Here is a 24297-nt window from a genome sequence, read left to right on the forward strand (position 1 = left end):
TACTGGGGATTGGGATGCTGGGTTACATGCAGTTCTATGACTAGGAAGTTTAGAAATGTGATGAATGAGAAGATATCCTGGAGTTGGTGATCAGATTAGAAACCTTTGAAAGGGCAGTTTCAGAAAAGCAAGTCAAACTAGAAGGGATTAAAAAGTGAGGGGCACAAGCTTAAAAGCCTGTAACATCAGCCTAAGAAACACTTTGCTGTTAATGACAGTGCTGTTTCAGTGATAAAGGTCTTAATGAATTCTCTTGATGTTTTATGAACAAAATTATAGTTATTTGAGTAAATAAACCATGTCTTCTTCCGGAAATCTTTAAAATTCTTCTTATGTTACACATTATTTAAATGTGATACTGTAAATGAGGAGAAGAACAGATTCAAGTTTCTCTACTAATGCCTTGTAAAACTTTAGAGTTTAGAAAAAAAAGCCCTTGGTCTGTTAAAATATTCTAAATGTGCTCATTCACCTCTGCACTGATTTTTTAGATTCATTTATGTTCAGCCAGAAGAAAAACAGAATGACTCTGTGTGTGAGTGAGTGTGTGTGTGTTGGGAGAGAAGGTAGGAAGGAGAAGAGGAGAAGCAAGTGTTGGTAAAATGATTAAGGAATGAGAAGTTAATTTAATATTTAGGTTAATGGAGAGTCACACATATCTTACATGGATTGTAAATTTTCAGGAAATAAAAATGCATTGTAATTTTTAAAACTCTAGAACTCTAAGGTTTTTTTTTTCTTTGATTATTCAGAGGTTATTTCAATCTTGCAGTGCATTAAGGCCATTATTATCAGTACCTGTTATTCAATAATATAAGCAGATTGGGGTTATTTAAGCTTTTGTAGTGTTTAGTTTCTTGACAAATGCACATAATTAAAATATGACTTAAGAAGGTTATCTTAGACTTTAAGAGTTCCCATGTTGACTATCCAAAACTACAATGTGATTTTCATTTCTTTTATTTTTTAAGCTTTATTATTTTTTTCTTTACAAAAGCATAGCTTTATAAAACAAAAACCAAGACACAAAGCAAATATCACACCCCTCATAAATATGGTTACTACTTTAATGTGGTTAACATTTGGTTAAAATGGAAATGTGTTCTTTTCTGCCTGACTATGCATTAGAAAGAACTTTACTACATCCTTGAGATAGCATTATTTCACTCATTCAACAGATGTCTTAGTCTCCACTAGAATACCAGAAGACCTATAATTTATCATTGTTCTTTCTTGGTGATCCAAAGAAACCTGCCACATAGAAGAAGCCCCTGTATACTTTGGTTGAAAGGGTGATTATGAACCTACCACATAAAGGCTTCTGTACTAGATGCTGTGGGGAGGATATGAAAGGAAAAAGATAGTGACACAGGCTCCAGTGAACTCTATGTTTTCCTTACTGGAATAAGGTTGGGGTGATTATTTGTATTATGGGTAGAAAAATTTTCTTGGCCAAGGATTTTCTCTGGATTTGGGGGAGCTTTATTTTTTTTAGTCTTATTACATTAGCATTTACACAATTCTTATTGGCCTTACTACTCAATAATTTCAAACTATTTTCTAATAATGACGACTCACATGCAGATATGAGCCTAGAGCAGATATCGTAATGCTTTGAGCTCCTAACTTGGTGCTAAAATACAGTACAAAGTATCTCTAGCCTTTATCTGGCTTTGGACTTATTGTCTTTAATATTTTAATAACAAAAGAGTGGCATATACTTAAATAAACAAGCAAAAACCAATCCAATCTAATATATTAGCACAGAGGTAAAAAGCTCAATAATACAAAAAAAAAAAACAAAAAAACGCGTTTCAATGATGAATACTGTTGAATTATATTTGGTATAAAGCTGCCTCTATAACAAGGTGAACTTCATTCTGACTTAATATATAAATAAACCTAATTTAAGATTATATTCTTGCAATGACTACCTGAATTTCAACCGGTGACAGTGGCTGAGCCTCAGCCAATCACAATCTGCCAATTGAACAGAGGACATCCATATTAGGTAAATGCCTGAGATATGACCAATCAAACTGTTTCTACAGGGCACTTGTTTTTCCCTGTTTATAAATATGGCCTAGATAAGTTGCTGGGTGGAGCTCTCCAAACATCTCCTGGTTCTGAGTACTGCCCAATTCATGAATCATTCCTTGTTCAAATAAACTGCTAAATTTAATTTTTGTGAGATTTTCCTTTTAATAATATTCTCTGTTCTGACTTTGCCTGTGGATTATTTGTAATTTTCTATAGGACAAATAAAAAAAGGGATTGAAACAGAAGCCGATCATTTAGCTAGAAAAAGACTTTCTAAGGATCATATTATTCTTGGTAAAAATCAGCATTTTCAAGGGGGAATGATGGCCAGCGTCTCTTTGCAGGGGTTCTCTCTGTCCAGGGGAATCCAAGCCACCATAAAACTTACAATCTCAGATAATTAATAAATAACAAAACACAGATACTCAGAAATATATTTACATAATGCGAAGCCCTGGAACTAGACAAAGGGAAAATGGCTCTGGTGGTTTATTTAAGGGGGTACATCAAAGGCAGGGATAAGGTTTCAAGGGCAGAGTCTTGCTTTTTGAAATCTTGCACTCAGCCGGTTGATTGACATCTTGGCAGGTCACACCCATCTCAGGTGCTGTGTGGGCCACGGCAGAGCAGGAAAGAGATTCACATTGTCCCTGGGCAACTGACCAGAGGAAACATCCACTGGCCATTCCCAGAAACCTGAAGTCTCTATCCACGAAGCTTCCATGTGCTGCGACCCACTTGCAACCTACGTGATCTGTTTTTGCATTTTCTTTGCATTTCTTCTTTTAGAAGTTATGGCATTTTTCTTCTTTACCAGGCATAAACTAGAGTTGAATTAAGAAGTTATTATAAAAATTGCTGATTCATCTTATTAATGAAATACAATAACAAAAAATACAATAACAAAAAAAGACCTCTTGGTTTGAACAAAGGCCAGAGATGATGATAGTTTGTAATCTGTAATAGGGAAGTATAGAGCAGTACTTCCAAAAACTGAAAATACAGTAGCAGCTCACTTTGAAAGGAAAAAAATAATGACTACGTCTGGGTATATAAAATTTTTCTGAATAGAATTTGGATGGGATCGCCTTTTTCCTTTATCTGATCTAAAATCACAGCATCCTGTATTGGCAGTTGGTTTGTGATTTATAGCAGTTGTTTTCTGGCATGGCTATAGTTAATAGATCATTAATCATTTCCATGAAGTATAAAGAATACTCTTGCATACATGCATAAGAAAAAGGTCCCTTGCTTATAGAGATTGAAAATACCAAATATCTTATATCCATAATCTCTAAAATCTGTACTTCTGTTGGTTATCCTCTCTTTAAATGTCACTGTGCTACCTATAGGTGTCAGGTGAACAGGCTTAAGGGGTATAAGTGGGAATGGACCTATGCCTAGAGTCCAATACTTGAAGTATTTTTTAATCTATAGATTGTATATCCTTTAATAACAATCAAGAATGCAGAAGAGAGCTATGATTCTAACATTTTCAGAACTGGTTAGTACTTGTCTGAGCAAACAGCTGTCTAGGAAAGTTGAAGGACTACAAATCAATATTAGGCATCTAAGTAAATGATTTGTCCTCGTGTGAAAATTCTCAATGTGGAAATTTCTGGCATTTTCAGTTAATGGATTGTTTCTTTCAGTCCCTATGAGATTGTGGCATGTAATTCCAAGACTGCCATTTTGTTTTACTTGTGTCTAGCCACAGGTCTTTGTAAGTTCCAGGTCTTTTCTGGCAGATTAGTTCTAAGGGCATCCTGGGTATCTTGCAATTCTTTCTTAGTAGATCTGATCAATTAAAGTAATTTCATCATAGAAAATTAAAAATTTCCTCTCAATCGGGCATTCACTAGTTCAAGTACATTCTGTATGCAGTTACAAGTATACATATAGTTTAGCTTTATATAGAACACTTTCACATATACTGACTCATTAATACTCAAAATATTTATAAGTGCCAGAGTAAGGGATTAAAACCTTGTTGGCCTAGAGATGAGCCCAGGGAGTCTTTTCCACTATACTATGCAGCCTCTTCAATATTCAGCCTCCATTAAACCAAGTCGGTGCATTGACCAATCTGCTTCCTTCCTACAACTTAGTACTAAAATTTGATTTTAAAATACCCTTATGAAAAATATATGTAAAATCACACTATTATCTTGGGGCTTTTCAAGTCTTCACTTTCCAGTTAAGGATTTGTTTTTTCCCATTCATGTACTGTTAGTTCCTGTGAATTCTAATGGGAATTAAGCACATAAATCCTTGAAACACAATTTATATACTATGAACCTGCAGAGATGGCAATTTGGTATGTAGTCTATTTGTAATCCACTCTATAAATGGTTTGTTTTTTGTGCTATATGGCATTAAATAGGTGAGATTCTTTCTGGGGTTCCATAATGAGTCTTAATACTGTTCTATAGAACATACACAAATTGACATTTGGTGAAGAAATGAAGTGAACTTTTTATCTTACAGCTAAATGATGTTTTAGCAAAAAAAGTCAAGAAAGTGGGATTTATATATGGCAATGTCACCCTAAAACTGCTTGATATTAGCCTGCTTTCTGTATAATTTTGTTATTTCATAGCTCTATGAAGACAAAATCTCAGTTTATGTTGATTCTTCTTGTGTCCCTGGTGCCCAGAATAATGACTGGCACATGATAGGCACTCAGAAATTCTTAGAGATAAATAAATCAACATTTCTATTTTAAAAATCAGCAAAATTAAGAATTAAATCACTTTCTTTTACATCTATTTGTCCTAATAAATCTTTGAGCACACATGATACTTTGAAAATAAAGAATAACATCTTCCTTCTACTCTGGAGCTGTACAATATACTATGGCTGAAATATTTCTCTTACAATATGTACAAATATTTTAAAAATACCATATGTTGTAGAAAGTCCCAAGTCAACAGAAAAACTTGCAGTATCAAAATTATTGAAAGATCACGTAAAATGCATAGTATATGTGCATATACACAAATTTGAGGGTGAGGTATGTATCAATCCTGAGTAAAAGGATAAAAACTTATTCACAGTAGACAACCCACTTGATCAATACCCTATGGTGAGGAATTGTCAAAGCCAAAAATCACATCTTGAATTTTTATCTTTTCCTGGCTGGTGATACATAAATACACACATACATACATACATTCTTCTTTAAAAAATATTTGTTTAGTTGTAAATGAACACAATACTTTTATTTTATTTATTTATTTTTATGTAGTGATGAGGGTTGAACCCAGTGCCTCACATATAGTAGGAGAGCACTCTACCACTGAGCTACAATCCTAGACCTGGAAGATACAGTCTTGAGACACTGGGCAGCACCAGTGAGCTGCAGCTCCCAGCCAGCAATGCCATCACCAGAATAAACTAAATAACCAGAACTCTTTAATGTGCATTTATTAACTTACTTAGTTTTCACAAAACCTTATAGGATGGGTTCCATAATTCCATTTTATTGGTGAGGAAATCCATTTTATTTGAGGCATAGAGACATGTAACAATTTGCCAAGGTTAATGGAAAATTTGGTATTTGTGCTACGTGACTTAACTAAAGAAGTGGTAAAATCTGAAATTGAATTAAAATTTTTGACACTAAATTTTACATACTTTCATATACCATAGTATTTCTAGAGTCTGAGCCAGATCTATCCATAGATACTTAGTGTGAATCAAATAATTTTAAATATTCTAACCAAAATAAAAAGTTGAAATAGATAAAGTTAATTTTAATAATATATTTTACTTAGACCAATATATCCAAAATTGAATTATGACAACATGCAATCAATACAAAAATATTAAAGAAATATTTTACTTGTTTTTTTTCCTCACTAGGTTTTCAAAATTCAGTATGTATTTTACAACATTCACAACACATCTTGATTCAGATTAGCCACATTGTAGTGTTCAAGCCAGCTCTTCACCACCAGGTTTAAAGTCTTTGGGTATAAATAAAAATAATGAGGCCTGGAGAAGTAAATTTCCATAGTCTCAGAGTTAATCAGGTGCATGAAAGTTGTTAGTGAGTAGACTTGAAGAGAGAATCAATTACCAAGACTGTGCTAAAGTTTCAGCAGGTCTACAGTGTTGACACTATTCCTCCCTGATGCCTCTCAGCAGCCTGTCACATCTAGACCTAAATAATCACAGCTTATGGTACTGGGTTGAATCTTTCACCGTGAAGGTCAGACCAGCTTGTTTTATTCTCCAGTGAAATAGTTGTTAAATACAATGCATTTGTTTAGTTTTGCAAAGTTGTATGAAATGTAAAGAAAGCAAAAATTTCAAATCCCCACCAAGCATTGGAACACAGAAATTTCTACCATTCATATATTTTCTCTGTTTAAATACAGATGGGCTGTGGAAAGTGTATTATCACAATGTACTTCAGTTTGAGAAGAAGTTTGAGATCCCATAACCTTAAGAAAATGTCTCTAAGGGACATTTTTTTATTTCATTACATTCTAATCTGGTCACTTACAAGTTTATTATTCTATCTTCCAGTTGATAGCTAGAAAATCCAGAGTGTTTATTTTTATCCTAAATTTATTCAAACCATTCAAGTTACCAAAGCCAGAACTGATCTAAGATAAATATTAAGTAGGAGCCCAAAGCAAGAGTTTCTATCTCTATTATTATTTTCATAATTGTATTGCTAGAGTCCATAGGGTTTGAATTTTAGAGCTATGATAGGCCTTACAAAGTCAACAAATAGTGATATTTGAACTTTTTTTTATTAAGGTAGTTATAATGGTTTAGATGTGATGTTTTCCAAAAGTTCACTTGTGAGACAATGAAAGAAGGTTCAGAGGAGAAATGATTGGGTTATGAGAGTCTTAACCCAATCAGTGAATTAATCCCCTGATATGGATTAACTGAGTGGTAACTGAAGTGGTAGGGTGTGGCAGGAGGAGATAGGAACTGGGGGCTTGGCTTTGGGGTATATATTTGTATCTGGCAAGTAGAGACCTTTCTCTCTGCTTTTTGATTAATATGTGAGCTGCTTCCCTCTGCCACACTCTTCAGCCATGATGTTCTGTCTCACCTCAAGCCCTGAGGAATAGAGATGGGCTTCTAATACCATGAGCCCTCAAATAAACTTTTCTTCCTCTACAGTTGTGCCAGTTGGTTCTTTTAGTCACAGCCATGAAAAATCTGACTAAAACAGTAGTGGTACAATTTTTTTTTTTTTTCATATTGGTTTCTTGGAACCCAGTACCATGAGCTGTGGTTATTTAGGTATAGATGTGACAGGCTGCTGAGAGGCATCAGGGTGGAAGAGTGTCTCAGGACCAAACCCTACACTGTAGACCTGCTGAGACTTTACCACAGTGGAGCTGTTGTGAGTGAAGTAGGACTGGAATTGGGGACTGGAGCCATCATCTGCTACTTTTTTATTGTTTGATTTGGTGGCTCCCAAGGCATCTCTGTAGAACCTAGGCACATGATTAACACAGTTGTAAAACACTGATTTAGTACCTGCATTTTTTTTTCCTTGCTAGGTTAATGATAGCCCGAGACTTTTAGTTTTAAAATATTTAATCTTTTCAAAAGTTGTGCAGGCACAAATACTAGAGTGAGAAGAATAGTGGGAAGAATTACAAACAAAATAAACCAAGGTAGGTAAGAATTATAGCCTGAGGACAGGGGTAGAACAAGCTCATTGTTAGCTGGTTTGATCAATGTTCATACACTCACACAATGAAATCAGACAAGGCATCCAGTTTTGACGGAGATGAGTTTAATTTTAGCAAATAAACATGAGTTAGCATAACATCATCTAGAGCACTAACTAGTCTTAAATTTGAATCTGGAGAGACACAGCTGGCTATATAGAAGTTGTGTATTAATAGTGAAAGACCTAGGGCCATACACCAGAGTCAAGAGACAGACAAATTCCCCAAGATAGGCAGTATGGAGAGAAGAGAAAATCAAGGTCCAAGACTTTAACCAATGAACATTAAAGTATCTGAAAAGCAAAAGAAAACAGTTAACAAGACAGCAGAAGAGTAGTAGAGAGATAAGAGGGAAAGAGTCCAAACATTCACAGCCTCTCCTTTTGGCTCCTTTGACAAAACCACTATCTTCTCTTCCTAAATCCATTACCTCTGAATTGGTCTCTCTGTAATACCCTTGCCAACCTGTAGTTTATCCTCCAAAGCACAGAGTGATTCATTAAAAACATTAAATTAGAGCATACCTCTTTATGCCAGAAACCCTCCACGGCTTCTCATCACATTCAGAATAGAAGCCAAAGTCCTCATCATGGCCTATGCAGTTTTTGGTCCTCTGGTAACACTGTGACCTCATCTACAGTCTGTACCTTTCTCACTGGTTGCCGTTCTTTGAACACACTGAGCACATATCCACTCAGGACTTGCTGTTCTCTGTGTGTGCACACTTTCTTCAGCCAGCCATGTGACTTAGTCCATTACTTTCTTCAGATCTCTGCTCATGTATCACCTAAGAGAGATATTCTTCCTGACCATGCTCTGTAAAGCAGCACCCCTCCACAATCCTCCCTTCCTATTTTCTATGGTGCTTTATTTTTCTTGGTATCCTATAATCAATTCATATATATTTGTTCCTTTGTTTAATGTCTGTCTCACTAACACGTGTAGGAGTCTGACAATGAATAGATAATCATTGTATAAAATGTAATACTATAAAAGACAAAAGAGCAGATGGCCCCAAGAAGGAATCAATGGGGTCAAGTACATTAGAGAAGCCACAAAGGAAATTAATGAGAAAGAGGGTATTTGAGTGACTTTCAGTTACCAGTGTTCCTGATGATGGAGAAAATCAGAAAGTATTTCATCTTTATTCAAAGTTAAACATCTGCTTTCATAAGTGTGTTCATGTACATTTTATGACATGTAATTTGTCAGCTTTATAATATTGAAAAACATCTTTCTCTTCTCTTAATGCAGTGATTACCTTAAAACTGTACTGTGGCTTTTCATCTTTGCATTCTCAGCATTTGGTACATTAACACAGCTAAATAAATGAATGAATTAAACAAAGAGAGAAGGGACAAGAAGTATATGTTTAAAAAATGGGTTTAGACTGTTTAAAGGAAAACAGCATTGGAAAATGGCTTAACTGGATGGTAAGATTTCCTTCATCAAGCTTATGCATATGGAAAGAGAAGATCACCAAGCTATGGAGATAGCCTTGCTTCAAATCTATCTCCATCCCTTACTAGCTATGTAATACTGGGGGAAATTACATCCTTTTTGCGCCCGAGTTTTCTGTGGGTACTATGGAGATGAAGTAGAACCTAACTCATAGATTTATAGTGAGGGTTAAAGGAGAAAATTATGTTTGTAAAATATTCAGTACAATATTTACACATAATAAATGCTCAATAAATGTCAGCACTGTTGTGTTTATAAAATATCCAGCACAATAAATGTTAGGCAATTTTATTATTATCACATAACCAGAAAAAATATTTAAGTGTGTGTGTGTGTGTGTTGGGACAATGAGTGAGATCAGGGGAGCTGGGTAGAACCAAGTCTTACTGATATAACATAGAGAGTTGTCTATTTTACAGATAGTGAGCTGTAATCAGTTTGGGCTACTATAACAGAACACTACAGACTGGAAGACATAAAGAACAGAAATTTATTTCTGTAGTCTAGAAAGCCCAAGATGGAGGAGCTGGCAGATGCAGTGTCTGTTGAAAGCCTTCTTCCTGGTTTGTAGAGGTCTTATCCTTGGATCCTTACATGGCAGGGAGGAGAGAGGGAAAAGGGAATAAGGGAGGAAGGGAGAGAGAAGAGATGAGAGAGAAAGAGCACATTCACAGAAGAGATGCCTAGTCTTTTATTTTTATAAGGGCACTAATCCCACTCACTGGGGCCGCACCCTCATGATACAATCACTTCCCATAATGGAAAGCAAAGTATAGGTCAGAGTAAGGATCAGTGATGTGGAAGGGAATAGACTGGAAACAGTGGTACCACTGGAGGATAGAGGTGCAGAGGTAGAGGGCAGCAAAGTTCAGTTAGCATTTATCTTTTTAAGTAAATAGGGGATAGGATATCCTTTTCTCTCACTGTTTCGACTCTACCTCCCTTCTCTTCCTTCCTTCCATCCGTCATTTGTGAATACTGAGGCCTAAAGGGGGAGAACCTCTTCTTTGGAGTAGAAGTGCTGACATTTACTTTAGAAACAAAACAAAACAAAACTACACCAACCGTCTTATGCCATCATTATATGCAAAAATAAAACACAAACAAGCTGGACACAGAGATCTTAGTATAAAATCATGAGTGCTCATCCCTTACTTCTATTTTATATTTTTTGGTAATACTAATTTGAATTTTATTTTTATTTTACTTGTTTTATTTTTCTGGCTGCCAATGTATATTATATTATATTTTCTCAAATCGAATCCTTTATTTTGACATTTGAATTATTTGGACTTTTTATACAGACAGAGGTCTTAAATCAGCCAACAAATGTTTACTGAGTGCCTCTTGGTGTCAAATGCTTTACCTTGGATATTCAAGAATAATGCCAAACAAACAAACAAACAAACCCAAGTATTTTGCTTCTAAGACTATTGCTATTATGTTGACATGATTAATTTAATGGACTGTAAAGCAAATCTTTAACCTTGTTTTAAGGAGGATCAACCTTCAGTCACATATTGTACATTTAATGGTGTATTTTTGCTGCACTGTCTATCCTAGACTCCTCTCTCCCTGTTTCTGGTATTTATCCTTCATCCTCTACCCTAGTCCCAATTAGTAGTTCTAAATGAATGTTCTTGTTTATGGTATAGACTCCAAAGTCACAGTAGCATTAAAAAGAGGGAGCCAGAAAACTTCTAGGTCCTCCAGATCCAGAAGAGTCATCATTGTCAATTTCAGGTATCATAAAAGTCCTAAAGAGTGAGCAATACATATCCATTCTGGTTTTTGTGTTTTCTGCTGGCTTTCTTTAACTCATGTCATCTATCAAGGAACTGTTTCTGCATTTTTTTCCAAGCCTGGCCCCACTTCTGAGTGATGTGTTTGGCAAAGGCTTTCTTCATATTTCACATATTCCAACAAACAGGAATTCTTGTAAGACCCTGGCAGTAGACTACATATTTTGGGTAGACAATTTCTATTCATTTATAGTTTCCTTTAAGAAATGAGGTCCAGGGTGCTTTGCAAGTGATTTTTCCAGTGCTCTAGAACCTCTTGGCAGCATTGTTAGAACAGGGATCCTTATCTTCTTAACTCCATTGGGTGCTCTTTTCATTATATCACACAGCCTTTCCTAGCCATAAACTTCTGTTGCTTAGCAACATAACTGAGGAAAGAAACTCTTCAATGTGTGGCTTAGTGCTTATTATTGTAATAATGATCAAATTAATAATATTTATAGATAGCTATCATTACGACTGACCACCCACAATAAAAAGTGTAGGGATCATCAGACAGATGGTACTTGATTGCAATTATGAAAATAATAATCATCATCTTGAAAATGACAATTCAAGAAAATGTGACATTTCTTTCACTTCATATGTTGTGTCCTTTTTTTGACCTTCTTACACACTGCCCACTATAAAAGTACATAATGACTCTGGGCCTTTTCTGTGATAGCAGATTTGTTTATATTCTCTCCCTGGACAAAGCCTTTCTTTCCACACCTAGAATTCACTTATAAACCTAGACCTCTAGCATTTCTGGTTCAGTAATATATAGTCATCTCAATTATTTTCCACTTTAGAAAGGATATTTTCTGGAAGAAGGGAGGAACAGACACTTTAGAAATATATTTATGTACATATTTGCATCTACCAAATTATAATTTAAAAATTAATATTTACAAGTCAATTTCTAGGCTAGAACCAGTTTCAAAGCATATGAAAATCTTTTGGGTACTTGGTAGGAACTGCTAATTTTGCTTATTATAGTGCTGTCAATAGTGTCAACATAGTAGAAACCACCACCATGTCCAGCATTGTCAAAGGAATGGTTCTGGAATATGTGATGGTAAATGTATGGAATGGAATATTATTTGGTGTTAAAATATCCATGAAACACTTATATGTTAAGCAGAAAAACCTATAAAACAAAGTAATATGTATGATCTAATGCAATCTTATTAAATTTATGTATGTGGGAGGTGATATGCAAAAGTGAAAATAGTTTTTCTAAGGGCATATGAGTAATTTTGTTATTATATCACATTATTATATAATATTGTTGGTATAATTTTCCTAGTTATTAAAGACACACATTACATAGTGTAATAACCAGTTACTATGGTTCTGAGTTACAGAAAAACACTGTTTTCATTGCTTTGAAATTGTCATTTTATCAGACTGTAAGCTTAACATTCCAAGTAACTTAACTTCTTTATGCATTAGTATCTTCACTTGTAGGTGAGGATAATGTGAGCTCTGTGTTCTCATTCAGCTGGAGAATTAGCTTACCCAGTGCTTGTTCTTCCTATTTATGCTCACCCACCTCATTCACACAGAGGGTGCAGCTCTGTATTACTTCTGGCTCTTTCCAAAACCAAATGCTCAAAGATGAAGACTTCCCTTCATGGTGGGGGTGAGGTGGGGCAGAATTATTCAAAGGAGCATGTCACAACCTAAATTTATCTTGAACAATGACAACATCAATAAAGTTCATATTTCACTGAGGGCTTATTTTACAGTGGCCAAAACATTTGGATGAACATGATTAATAAATTTTAATGTTTGTTATACCTCTAGTAATACCTGGGCCCTGAACTGACTTATTTTGTAGGAAGTCTTGGGTGAAAGATTCAACAGCAAGATGAAATCGTGGAATGGCTCCTTGATATTCCATTTGCCATGAGGGGTGGTGAGAAGCAGAATCGTATTTGAGACTCTTTTTTTTTTAATTGGTTGTTCAAAACATTACAAAGCTCATGACATATCATCTTTCATACATTTGATTCAAGTGGGTTATGAACTCCCATTTTTACCCCAAATATAAATTGCAGAATCAAATTTGAGACTCTTTATGTGAAAGTGTCATCTCTGGAAACGTAGATAGACTTTGGGTCGCAGGTCTCTCTCTCCCCCCTTTTTTCCTATTGTCTGATAAGGTATTCTCACTTGAATGAAATGTGATTTTTGACATCCTCCATGATAGTAGGAGCTAAGAACTACCATGTGTTGACAACTGTATGGTGATTACTTCACAGAGGAATCACTCTTACAGTAAATAGGAATTGACAACTGTTCGTTCATATTTTATATATAAATGTTTGACTGCCCAACCTGCAGTGTTATTAAAAAGTAATAACATTAGCTTTAACATCATACCTCTCTCAACATTTTGACTTGTTTATTCAATGCTACTATATAAATTTGTTCTTTACATGAGCCAGGTGTGATGGCGCATGCCTGTGATACCAGTGGCTGGGGAGGCTGAGGCAGGAGAATTGTAAGTTCAAAGCCAGCCTCAGCTACATAGCAAGGCCCTAAGTAACTCAGCAAGACCCTGCCTCTGAATAAAATATAAAAAAGGGCTGGGGATGTGGCTCAGTGGTTAAGGCCCTGGGTTCAATCCCTGGTACAAACAAAAAGAAATTTAATACATGAATAAACAAATATGAATTGAAGCTTCTCCAGACCAGACTAGGTGTACTTATATTTGTAATGATAAGAAGACGTAATCTTAAGATATTTAAGATATAGGTGATACGTACAGTCCTAGATGGGAAGGAAGGGGAGTAGTAGGACTGGTGACAAATAGGGATACTAAATATATAAGAAACCATAAAAACAAGGTTGAATGAAATATATTTAAATAATACAATAAAGAAATACTTCTCTCAACATGTAATATTGAATAATATTAGCAATCAAACTCAGACATAAGAGCAGAGCTACAGGTAAAAAACAAAGCACTACAGACTCTGGAAGATGGATAATATTAATTCATTTTTGGAAGGCTTCATGGAGGAGATGAAATTGGTCAAGCATACAAAAGCTGAGCCTGGAGGCCTGGCAAGGCACTTGACTCTTATATCTCTGGCAGCCTGTTTTGATGCTAGAATATAGTATGAGTAGGAGAATGGGAAGGAAGAGAACAGAGGAGAAAGTCATCCTGTGCGTCATCATTCACAATGGTACTTCATTTCTCAATGAAATACTACAGAGAACATTAAATAATATAATAATGCAATGCAATTTTTAATAGTATGTAATCATTCAAATCAACTGTGTCCTAATACTTATGAAAGTTCTCTCAAGAAAATAAAATCTCACAATGAATCTCAGAACTGTCCTTTATGTAAGATCTGAAACTTTAATAGTGCTATACTGAAGAGTGAGACTTAATGAGAAGTTGCCATGATGCACTGTGTCTCCTGTGCTATATTAACTTTGTATCATCTATTCACATATGTCAGTCATTATGCTAGAAGCTGGAAATATGATTAATCAGAGATTCAGTTCCAGCTCTCATGGAACTTAGAATCCTGAGATGGGGTGATCAGAGTGTTTGAAATAAAGATAAATTGACACAGATTGCAATACAGTGTGATTTGTGCCTGATAGTAGTAGTAAATAGTGCTATGTGAGCATACAGAGATATATGCAACCCAGGCTGGAAGATTGAGGACAATTGTTTTAAAGAAAGGATATTCAAGCCTAAGGAGTTGGAACTAAACCAAGTGAACTGGGGAAAATTAACCAAGGCACAGAAGCAACCCAGAGAAGAGAGGAAGTGGGGAGATTATGGAAGGAGGAGGGGGAGAGGAAGGAAAAGGGAGAAAGACACACGGTGCTTCTTCCACAGTGCTTCCTAGGAAGTGAAAAAGATTTAATACAAGGTAGGTTAGAGGTTGTGGATGTACATGAGACTGGGAAATAAGAGGAGAAAATAAGGGTGGATCAAACAGTGCTTTATGCTTGACTTGTTAAGGAATTCACAACAGGAAATCCGATAATGGAGTTTTGAAATGGGAAGAAACAGGATCAGATTTGTGTTTGAACAAGTTTTCAATGGCTGGGGTGGTGTAGTCCTAGTTATTCAGGAGGCAGAGGCAGAAGGACTAATTGTGACCAGGAGGTCAAAGCCAGCTTGAAACACTGATTCTTTTTTTAAAAAAAATTAATTAAAAAATAATAAATAAATAAATAAATAAATAAATAAATAAATAAATAATTTGGAGAAGCATTCCATAGGATTTGGAGATGAACTGCATATGGAGTGTGAGGGGGAAAGTGCCACACATCTCTCAAGTTATCTATCGTGGCCGCTGAGAAAATGGTGTCTGTTAACTGAGTCTCATCTGCAAGCATTATAATAAAAGAACATGAACTGCAAAGGTTACTCATTCCTGGATATTGCCAGGTTGACATCAGTGCTTCCAGTGGGAATGGCAAGGCTACGGTTTGGTTTTATTCTTTCTTCTTGAGACAATCCCTCATCATATTCATTCAGTAGAGAAATGAACTGCCCCCACGTTACTGAAATTAAAAAATGTACCAAGTAACTGTTTTTCAGTGAGAAGTTCAAGAGAAAATCAACTATTCATTGCTTCTATCTGAAAATGGATAATTGCAATAATTTTAACAAATTAGACCTTGTTATTTTTGAAATTAGGAAAATCTTTTTAAGGAGCTACAAAACTACACTAGGAAGCCTTTTAGAGACCACCGACATAACTTTAATGATGAAAAAATTGTGAAGGTTGAATTACTGGTTCAATTATTGCTTCACAGTTCATGATTTTTTTTTTTTTTAATATTGGCAATGTCTTGCAAAGTGTTGATTAAACAAGTGAAAGTTAGCACATGTTATCCTAGAACTCATAAAACTGTTTCATGTTGGTATCAAAATGTCCTGGTAATTTTTGTGGCAAAAAGGGTTGTTCTGATGAATAATATGAAATAAAATGTGGAATAGTTTCTTAGTGATCTTGCTTGCTTTTAAATTCTTTTGTTAAGTGATTTATGCACATTTATCCAGATCATAATTATCTTGATTAATATTAAGAAACACAGTATTTATAATCCCAATGTTTAACAAAGTGCTTCACGATTAGCCCTTTATAAATAATTAACCCTCTTGTATACAAAATTTTATAATTTCATTTTGGATTATGAAGTGCCAGCTAATATTTTCAAAATTTTAATCATACATATATAATAGATTCATCGGAAATATAACTAGTATTATAGCTCTGACACTACAAAACAATGAGAAATCAAACTACATTTGTATGTTTTTGCAGTAATCACATATTTTTCTGGTCTTTGGCTTTTTTTTTTTTTTTTGTACCAGGGATTGAACCCAGGTGTGCTTAACCACTGAGCCATATCCTAGCCCTTTTTATTTTTTATTTAGAGACAGGGTCTTGATAAGTTGCTCAGGGCCTTACTAAATTGTTAAGGCAATTTGAACTTGGGATCCTTCTGCTTCAGCCTCCAGAGCTGCTGGGATCACAGACATGTACCAGTATGCTTGGCTGGTCTTTTTGACTTTTTACATTTAGATGTTAGATGTATATTATTTAATCACAAAAAAAACTGCTAAAATTTAGAAAAAAAAATTAAATATGCTATTTTGCAAACATGTATTGATTTGTTGCTGTTTTCATTTACATGTGAAAAAAATGTCTAGAATTAGGTAATCCAAATAGGAACTTCTTTTCCATTACTACCATAGGAAACAATTAAGTTTTATGTTGCTTATATTTTTGTGACAGGGAAGTGTATTTGGACCATATCTGCTCTTCCTGGATAGGCAAAACCAAATTGCTGCAACTCCTTAAATGATCTGAGCACTTAATGCTAAGCTTTTTTATGTTATTTAAGAAAAAATGCTTAATACAAATCAAATAATACAAAGTCTCAGCAAAGAAATTGAAGATACTAAGAAAAATCAAACAATAAATTCTGAACTAAAAACATAACAGCAGAATCAGTGAATTTGAGGATAGAAGACTAGAAATTACCCAATTTAAACAAATCAAAAAGGCTGAAAAAATAAAAATAGTCTTAGGGACGCATGGGTTGATTAAGTTCTACCATTGTATCACTTTAGTCCTAGAAGGAAAGGGGAAAAGAGGCTGAGGAAAGTATTTGAAAAAACAAAGAAAATTTCCTAAATTTGGGAAAAGATCAAAACCTAAAGATTCAAGAAACGGAGTGAACCCCAAACAGGATAAACCCAAAGACACACATGCCAAGATACACAAACTGAAAACTAAGGACAAAGAAAAGAGTCTTGAAAGCAGAGAAATTTTGGGCATTAAGGAAATAGATTGGTTACCATAAAAATGACAGAAAATAGAAATACAAGGATCTTGACTTATTCACTTTTTGATATCAATTCTTGTCTTCTGCCTTTGAAGCTGAATTCAACTGAGCTAACACTTACACATCTTTTACTTGACAATAGGCATTAACAAATTGTGCTGGGTACCTTAGGGACATTTATCAATCCCATATTGCTGCAATGGCTCCACAGTAGGTTAATATCTGTCAAAGTAAATTTTAAAAACTTTAGAATTATAAGAAATCTAAAAAAAAAAAAAAAAAAAAAAATGCAAGAATAAAAATTTGAAATTTGGGATTACTGAATGAGTTTCAGCTCTGTGAACTCCCTGAAATCAATCTAATAATTCTAGTATGCATGGGTATTTTTCTAGGGCAAAGGACAATACCTTTCACTGCATTCTCTAAGATGTTGGTGGCCTATAAAGATTAAGAGCCATCATAAGGGGTTCTGTTCTTTTCAGGCAAAATCATATGATCTAACTTAGGTTAGAAATAATGTTATTTTTAGAAGATATGTAGCCTATCTTATCCACTAGAAATTCTCGCATGCTACCTCAAGAGAATTATCTACTTTATAGGGGAAAATAGAAAAGTGAGTTTTCTAATTCATCCTAGGCACATCTAGACATACACATTCAATAAAAAATGTTTGCCCGTAGTTTTATTTTGAACATTGTAAAAATCAAGCTGATTTAAAATGTACCTAAGCTCTGATTTCTTTCATTCCACTGAAAAAGTTCAGACCTGCAAGGAAAAAGCAGCAGCCTCCCTAAACTGGTATCACTGGGCTATATGGGAGAAGGATGATGGTTCTACAACCGGTATTATTCCTTTTTTTTCTTCCTTAAAAAAAAAAAAAAAAAGAAAGTAGCATGTACAATCAAGCTGCTAATTACATAACGTATAACCACCAATTTATCTGATTAAAGAATGTTAGTTTTCTGATGGGAAAAAGAAAAGTTAGGACAATCATAAATCCAGAGTCTATGTCTTTATAACACAGGCTTCCCATACTCTTAACATCTCCCATGAAAGTCATGTCCATTTATATTTGGAGAAATTTCCTGTTGATGGAATTTTAGCAATTGTTGCCCATTTTCTGATGTCATCATTTCTGGAGAACTAGAGATTTGACAATGCATTTTAGGAAGACACTTGATTACCTAATAGTGAAACTATACATTAATTTGATTTACAATTTTATGTTGGCTGCATGTTCCAAATCTAATGAATCAGTGAGAACCTTTGTTCAACATGCAATTCCAGGATCTATCCTGCTGCTATCCAATCAGGTAAGGAACCTTAGAATCTAAAAGTTTTGTCAAGTGCCTGGAATGATTCTTGGATTCTAGCAAGTTAGAGAAGTCTTGGACTTATAATGGCATATATATTATCTTTTGTTGAAACAAATATAGATTTTAATCTAATTTTCTGGGTGAGGCAAAAGGTCTGCATTTCCTAGAGAAAAACAAACCCAGTAATGTTGGTATGAAAACCCTTTAAATAGCTAGGCCACAAAAGGATGATTCATTTGACTGGTGTGCATATCAGTATGGGCCATTACATTTTTCCTTCTGTATCTGTGAATTTTCTACGTGGAGTCTTTTCTTCCTCATTGCTGCCCATTTCTTATTGAGTGTGTGTGTCTTCAAACTAGTGTTGTAGTCAAGATAAGGAAACCTGCCCTTCTCCATTTGGTTATATAAAAGTACACACACAAATTAAAAATAAATAAATAAACAGAAATGAATAGCACACATTAACTTACAACATAATGAGCTTGTATTTAATATAGTAATTCTCACCATGGAGATCTTAATTAATACAAAGGCTGTTTTGCTTACATTGAATCTCTTCCAATGTCAATATAACAGTGGCTTTTTTTAACATTAATTTTTTTCTCCATTTCAATATTAGATGCATTGAGTACATTTTTTTCAAAACTTTGTTTTCCCCCTAAAGATAAACATTTCAATTTTGGTTATTTGATATCTAAGTGCAATATTAACTTGGGAGATAAAACAAACATGTAATAAAAACATGGAGAAAAAGACTCCTTAAGGACTCAGGAGGCAGTGATAACTCCACAGTGGAGATTTGTTAAGAGTCTGGGCAAGAGATTCCTCCTTCCTATTTCATATGCTTTGAGAATTCTTAAAACTACTACTTCTGTAAATTTACACTATCCCACATCTTTGACCTTTTTTCTAAGCAGCAAATACAATTTATAGGCTGCAGTTTTCAGTGCATTATTTGTTATAAAGAAAACATTTTTTTCTTCCATTTAACAAACATCCATTTGTTCCCATTTCATGGGAAACAACTAAGAATATGAAACCATTACTGTTCACTGTGAAATTCACAGAGTAAAGCTCAGGTTTAATCTGAAGAAAACAAGTTTTCAGGGCGAAGTTTGAATCAGGAGGCCCTTGAAAGTTACATCTGTCCATTCCGCTTTCGTGCATACACACCAAGACAAGCACAAATGCCTGTAATGCTGAGAACCACACCTAACAAGAGAGCGATTGCATCTCCGGCTTCTACTGCTTCAACAACTGGCAGAACCAAAAGCAATGAAATGAGGACTAAGAGCAATTGTGTTGAAACTGAGGTCATGATGCTGGGATCTTGAAGACTTAAAGGTTCCTAGAAATTAAACATGGAAACAAAAAGGAACCATTACAAATTTCTACCTTTTCAAATTACAATATACACACACAAGTAACAACCCACCCAATCCCTTAGAGAGTTTATGAATTATTTTGGTCCATCTCACTTTACAATGAAAAAAACAGGGAAGTAAAAGACAGAAATCTGAGGCTTATCTCATGACAACACCTTATTCCCAGAAATTCTACAATAATGCCATCACTATGCTCACAAACCAAAGAAACGGAACAGCTGCAGACAGTTAAGAACAAACAAAAGAAATGCACAAGACACCGGGAAACTTAAAATATCCTGGTGACTAAGTATTACATTTTCTCAAGGTCTCTCTAACCTAGGAAATGAAGGCAATTCTGGCTAAATTACACAACATATAACTCGGTGAAGTTGTGAGAAATTAAGACTTACCAACGAAATGGCATATATAAAAATCTATCTGACTTGAAATATTCCCTTTTTGGAGCTCCGGAAGCTGAGGCTAAGAGAGTACACGTGACACCGCCTATTAGAGTCGGGAGAGGGATTTAAAAAATAATTATTATTTTTATAATTATTTTAAAGAGGAAGCTAGAGTCAGGGCAGAGCGGGGAGGCTGTATGGAAGGGAAAGAAACAGTTAATAAATAAAGAAAACAGTTTATCTAAGAAGGGATAACCAGATTTAAAGTTAGTTCTCCCACACAGAAAAAGCTAAAATAAACCGAACCAAGAAGCAAGTTCATTGTAAGACTTGATGTAAATATCCGAAAAAGAATCCCTCCTTGGACCCAGCAAGGTTCAAACTGTTCCGTTTTGCAAATACACACTGGGGCAATCCACGTATCCCCTGGACCTGGCTCTTACATTACCTTCCGGGAAGCAGCCATTACAGGAATGGTGAGGAGGGCGGAGTCTCCGGACTACATTTCCCAGAAGCCCTCTGCGGCTGACTCCCGTGATGCCCTGGCGCGTTACCAGGTGACGGGCTGAGGGTAGTGGGGCCAGCTCCAGCGAGACGCGGGGAAGCTTCTTCACGGGGCTTTTACGCAGTGTCCGCATTTTAGTGCTAAATGCAAGGTTAGTGTAATGGCCAAAACCTCACCTAGAAATTAAAAAAAAAAAAGAGAGAGAGAGAGAGAAAGAAATGATAATGTTTTCTGCCCCGTTCAGGGTTTCTAGACGCACAAGCAATTGTGTCTTTTGCTTAAGCTGCAATAAAGCAGAGTGAGGGAAGTCCAGGAGAACTGTGTGTTTGGGACGCTTTTAAGCCAGTGAATTCCAACATTTCTGAAGCAGGGACATCTCTAACCACATTACAATTGTGCCCTCACATAATTTGGAGTGAACATACTTTATATACAGTATGTGTGTGTGTGTGTGTGTGTGTGTGTTATATATTACTATCATAATTATCCATTCACAACACCATATGATTTTGTGAATGGATAATTATGATAGTAATGCATTCCAATTGTCATGTATGTAAGAAAAAAGTTTTTTAAAAAACAATTGTGCCCTCATTTGTTGTTATTATTTTTTTAACCAATGGGGAAAATAAGCGAGTTAAACAAGACGTTTGAAGAAATGTTAAAACCATTTGTGGTGTTAAACGGACCAAGTTTAGGAACTACAGTTTGAACCCAGTGAACATCTCTTATGCTTCAAGTTACAGAGTTTTGAGCTTGTGTTTTCAAGAGTGCACTACCCTCATTGCTTCCTAATCATGCTTTTGTGAGACCTCCGTCCCAAATATTCCCCAAATGTTTGTATGATGTCAAATTATTACTTTTAAACCATGCTGAACTTTTTGCATATGTAAGCCTTAACCCATTTTGTAAGTTTCTCTTGAAGTTATTTTAGTCAGCTTTTTCGCTGCTGAGGCTAAAAGATGACTAGAACAATTGTAGAGGAGGAAATGTTTATTTAGGGGCTCAGAGTTTCAGAGGTTTCAGTCCTTTGACAGATGACTTCATTACTTGAACAGGATATCATGTGGGAAGAGTGTGGCATAGGGAAGCAGCTCACGATGATCTGAATTTCCAGTATAAATCGAACAAAGATTTATAATCCTGTCTCCCAGTAGACACCCAGCAGATGCTTAGTAACACTGGCTAATGATTATTATTTGATTAGATAAATGTACCAAGACAATTTTAGAGGAACAAGAGGTGACAAATAAACCAAAGCAAGGTGTCTGGCAAATAGGAAGTCTGAGGATAACTGCATGAGAATGTTAGCATTGCTTCTCTAAACTTGGATTATTTTAACAAGTTCTTGCTAATTGCCTCATTTATATTTTCTTAACATTCTGATATGAACATTCAGATTTTTCCCCCTATATGTTATTTCAGTTAGCTAAAGTCTCCAGACTAAAGTAATTCAGACTCATTTGTACACATTGAACATAATGGTTTGGTTTTAAGTCTGAAGAATCTATAGATGGTGAGATGTTTTTTCTTTAAATTATTGCAGTGAGAAATCAATTAATGATTTAGCCTATCTGAAAAAGGATTGCAGAAGTTTGTACAATAATATTTTGGGCCCAAATAGTTTCAAAGTATAACTTTTTTAATTTTCGTAATCAGCACCCACCCCAATTAGCTGCTTTAGCAAGAGTAGTGCCATATATGCTTTTTTTGGTGTCTTAGTGTAGTCCTCATTTTCTAGTTATATGCTATTTTAGTTCTGTTTTCTCCTCTCACTACCCTAACTCGTCATTGTTTTTTTAAAAAAATTACTAATTTGTTCAAATTCTTCTACTTTCGTTGCATAAGGCAGAAATCCAAGCTACTTATCAAGATCCACAAATCCCTACACATTTTGGCCTCTGCCTGATGCCTTATGATCACTCACTCATGCATTTCATTCCAACCACACTCAACTTTTGGCTTTTTATCTTAACCAGCTGATTTTAGTTTTCCCTATTGACTTTTCTCTTTCTGTTTTCTCTACCATTAGTACTTTCCTCACAGATGTCCGCATGTTGTTTTTCTCAGCCTCATTCAGGTTTCTGTTCCAACTTCACCTCCTTCTCTGAGCACCTCAATAAACAACAAAACAAAACAAAAAAACCTCTGCCATATGTCTCTGTTCTCTTTCCTTTTGTTTCTACATAGTGCTTATCACAAACTAAAATTGTATTATACATGTATTATTTTATGTGTTTCATAGGTTAATAAATATAGTAAAGTGAAAATTCATTTATATTTTATTTACCATTAAGTTCTTAACTATTGAAACAGTGCCTAGTGTAGATACTTAGTAGGTTTTTTATGAATGAGTTGGTGGATGAGGTTAGTATAAGACCAAAATTTGATTATTGTTAGTCACTGTTACATTGTTTATAGTATAAACTACCTTATATGTAGGAAGCCTGCTTTTGGAGTAAAGTATGAAAATAATTAGATGAAGGTTATTTTGAATCTTAATATTTAAAAGTTAATTAATTTATTTTAATTAGGTATATATGCAAGCAGAACACATTTTGATTTATTGTACATAATTGCAGCACAACTTTTCATTTCTCTGGTTGTACATGATGTAGCGTTGCACCATATGTGCAGTCATACATGTACCTAGGGTAGTAATGTCCATCACATTCTACCATCTTTCCTGCCCCCATATCCCCTCTTTTCCCCTCCCCCCATTTTGCCCAAAGTTTCTCCATTTTCCCCTCCTCCCTCTCCATATGGATCAGCATCCATTTATCAGAGAGAACATTTGGGCTTTGTTTTTGTGGGATTGGCTTACTTCGCTTAGCATGATATTTTCCAATTCCATCCATTTACCTGCAAATGCCATAATTTTATTCTCTTTTAATGCTGAGTAATATTCGATTGTGTGTATATACCACAGTTTTCTTTATCTATTCATCTATTGAAGGGCATAACCTCTTTAATAATACTTTACATCTATGTAAATATAAGGTGCAGTAGCATTTAAAACAGGAATGTAGTTTCTTTAAGAACCTATATATAATACTCGCTACTTACTTCCTTTGCCCACTTAAGGGAAAACATTGATTGAGAACACATTAAACATTTAGGGTGCTCAAATCCAGAACTCAGTTTTTCAAGAGGAGAGCAAGCTAGCACCATTTCACTAAAATAGAGGTCACTGTTAGCCAAAGATACTCAGAGATGAAGAATACTACTTAGTTACATATCTGAGCAGTGGAAGGCAAAATTTCCCAATCATCTGTTCCAAGAAACAGTTTAGAGAAGAAAGGAGAAGTTGCTTCTGCTTATTTTATAACTGTTAAAAGTGAGTCATTGGTAGGCCCTGAAGGAAAGCATTTCAAGGATCCAT

At 35.1% G+C, this 24297-nt stretch overlaps 1 protein-coding gene across 1 annotated transcript; it reads right to left on the reverse strand.

The window, feature by feature from the left end:
- Positions 1-19103: 19103 nt before the first annotated feature.
- Positions 19104-20877, reverse strand: Smim30 (small integral membrane protein 30). The gene is made up of 3 exons (XM_046422449.2): positions 20859-20877; positions 20420-20513; positions 19104-19990 (listed from the first exon to the last, which is right to left on the reverse strand). The coding sequence occupies exon 3, from the start codon at positions 19958-19960 to the stop codon at positions 19781-19783; it is 180 nt and encodes a 59-aa protein (XP_046278405.1). The 5' UTR covers positions 19961-19990; positions 20420-20513; positions 20859-20877; the 3' UTR covers positions 19104-19780.
- Between the last annotated feature and the right edge of the window lie 3420 nt (positions 20878-24297).

Source organism: Marmota monax, unplaced genomic scaffold (assembly GCF_021218885.2).
Source record: "Marmota monax isolate L192 unplaced genomic scaffold, Marmota_monax_Labrador192_F-V1.1 WCK01_AAM20220418_F8-fsc00027, whole genome shotgun sequence".
NCBI classification, from domain to species: Eukaryota; Metazoa; Chordata; class Mammalia; order Rodentia; family Sciuridae; genus Marmota; species Marmota monax.

Excerpts from the sequence above, each read along its gene's own strand:
- Smim30 (XM_046422449.2), bottom strand. The coding sequence starts at position 19,960 with ATGACCTCAGTTTCAACACAATTGCTCTTAGTCCTCATTTCATTGCTT.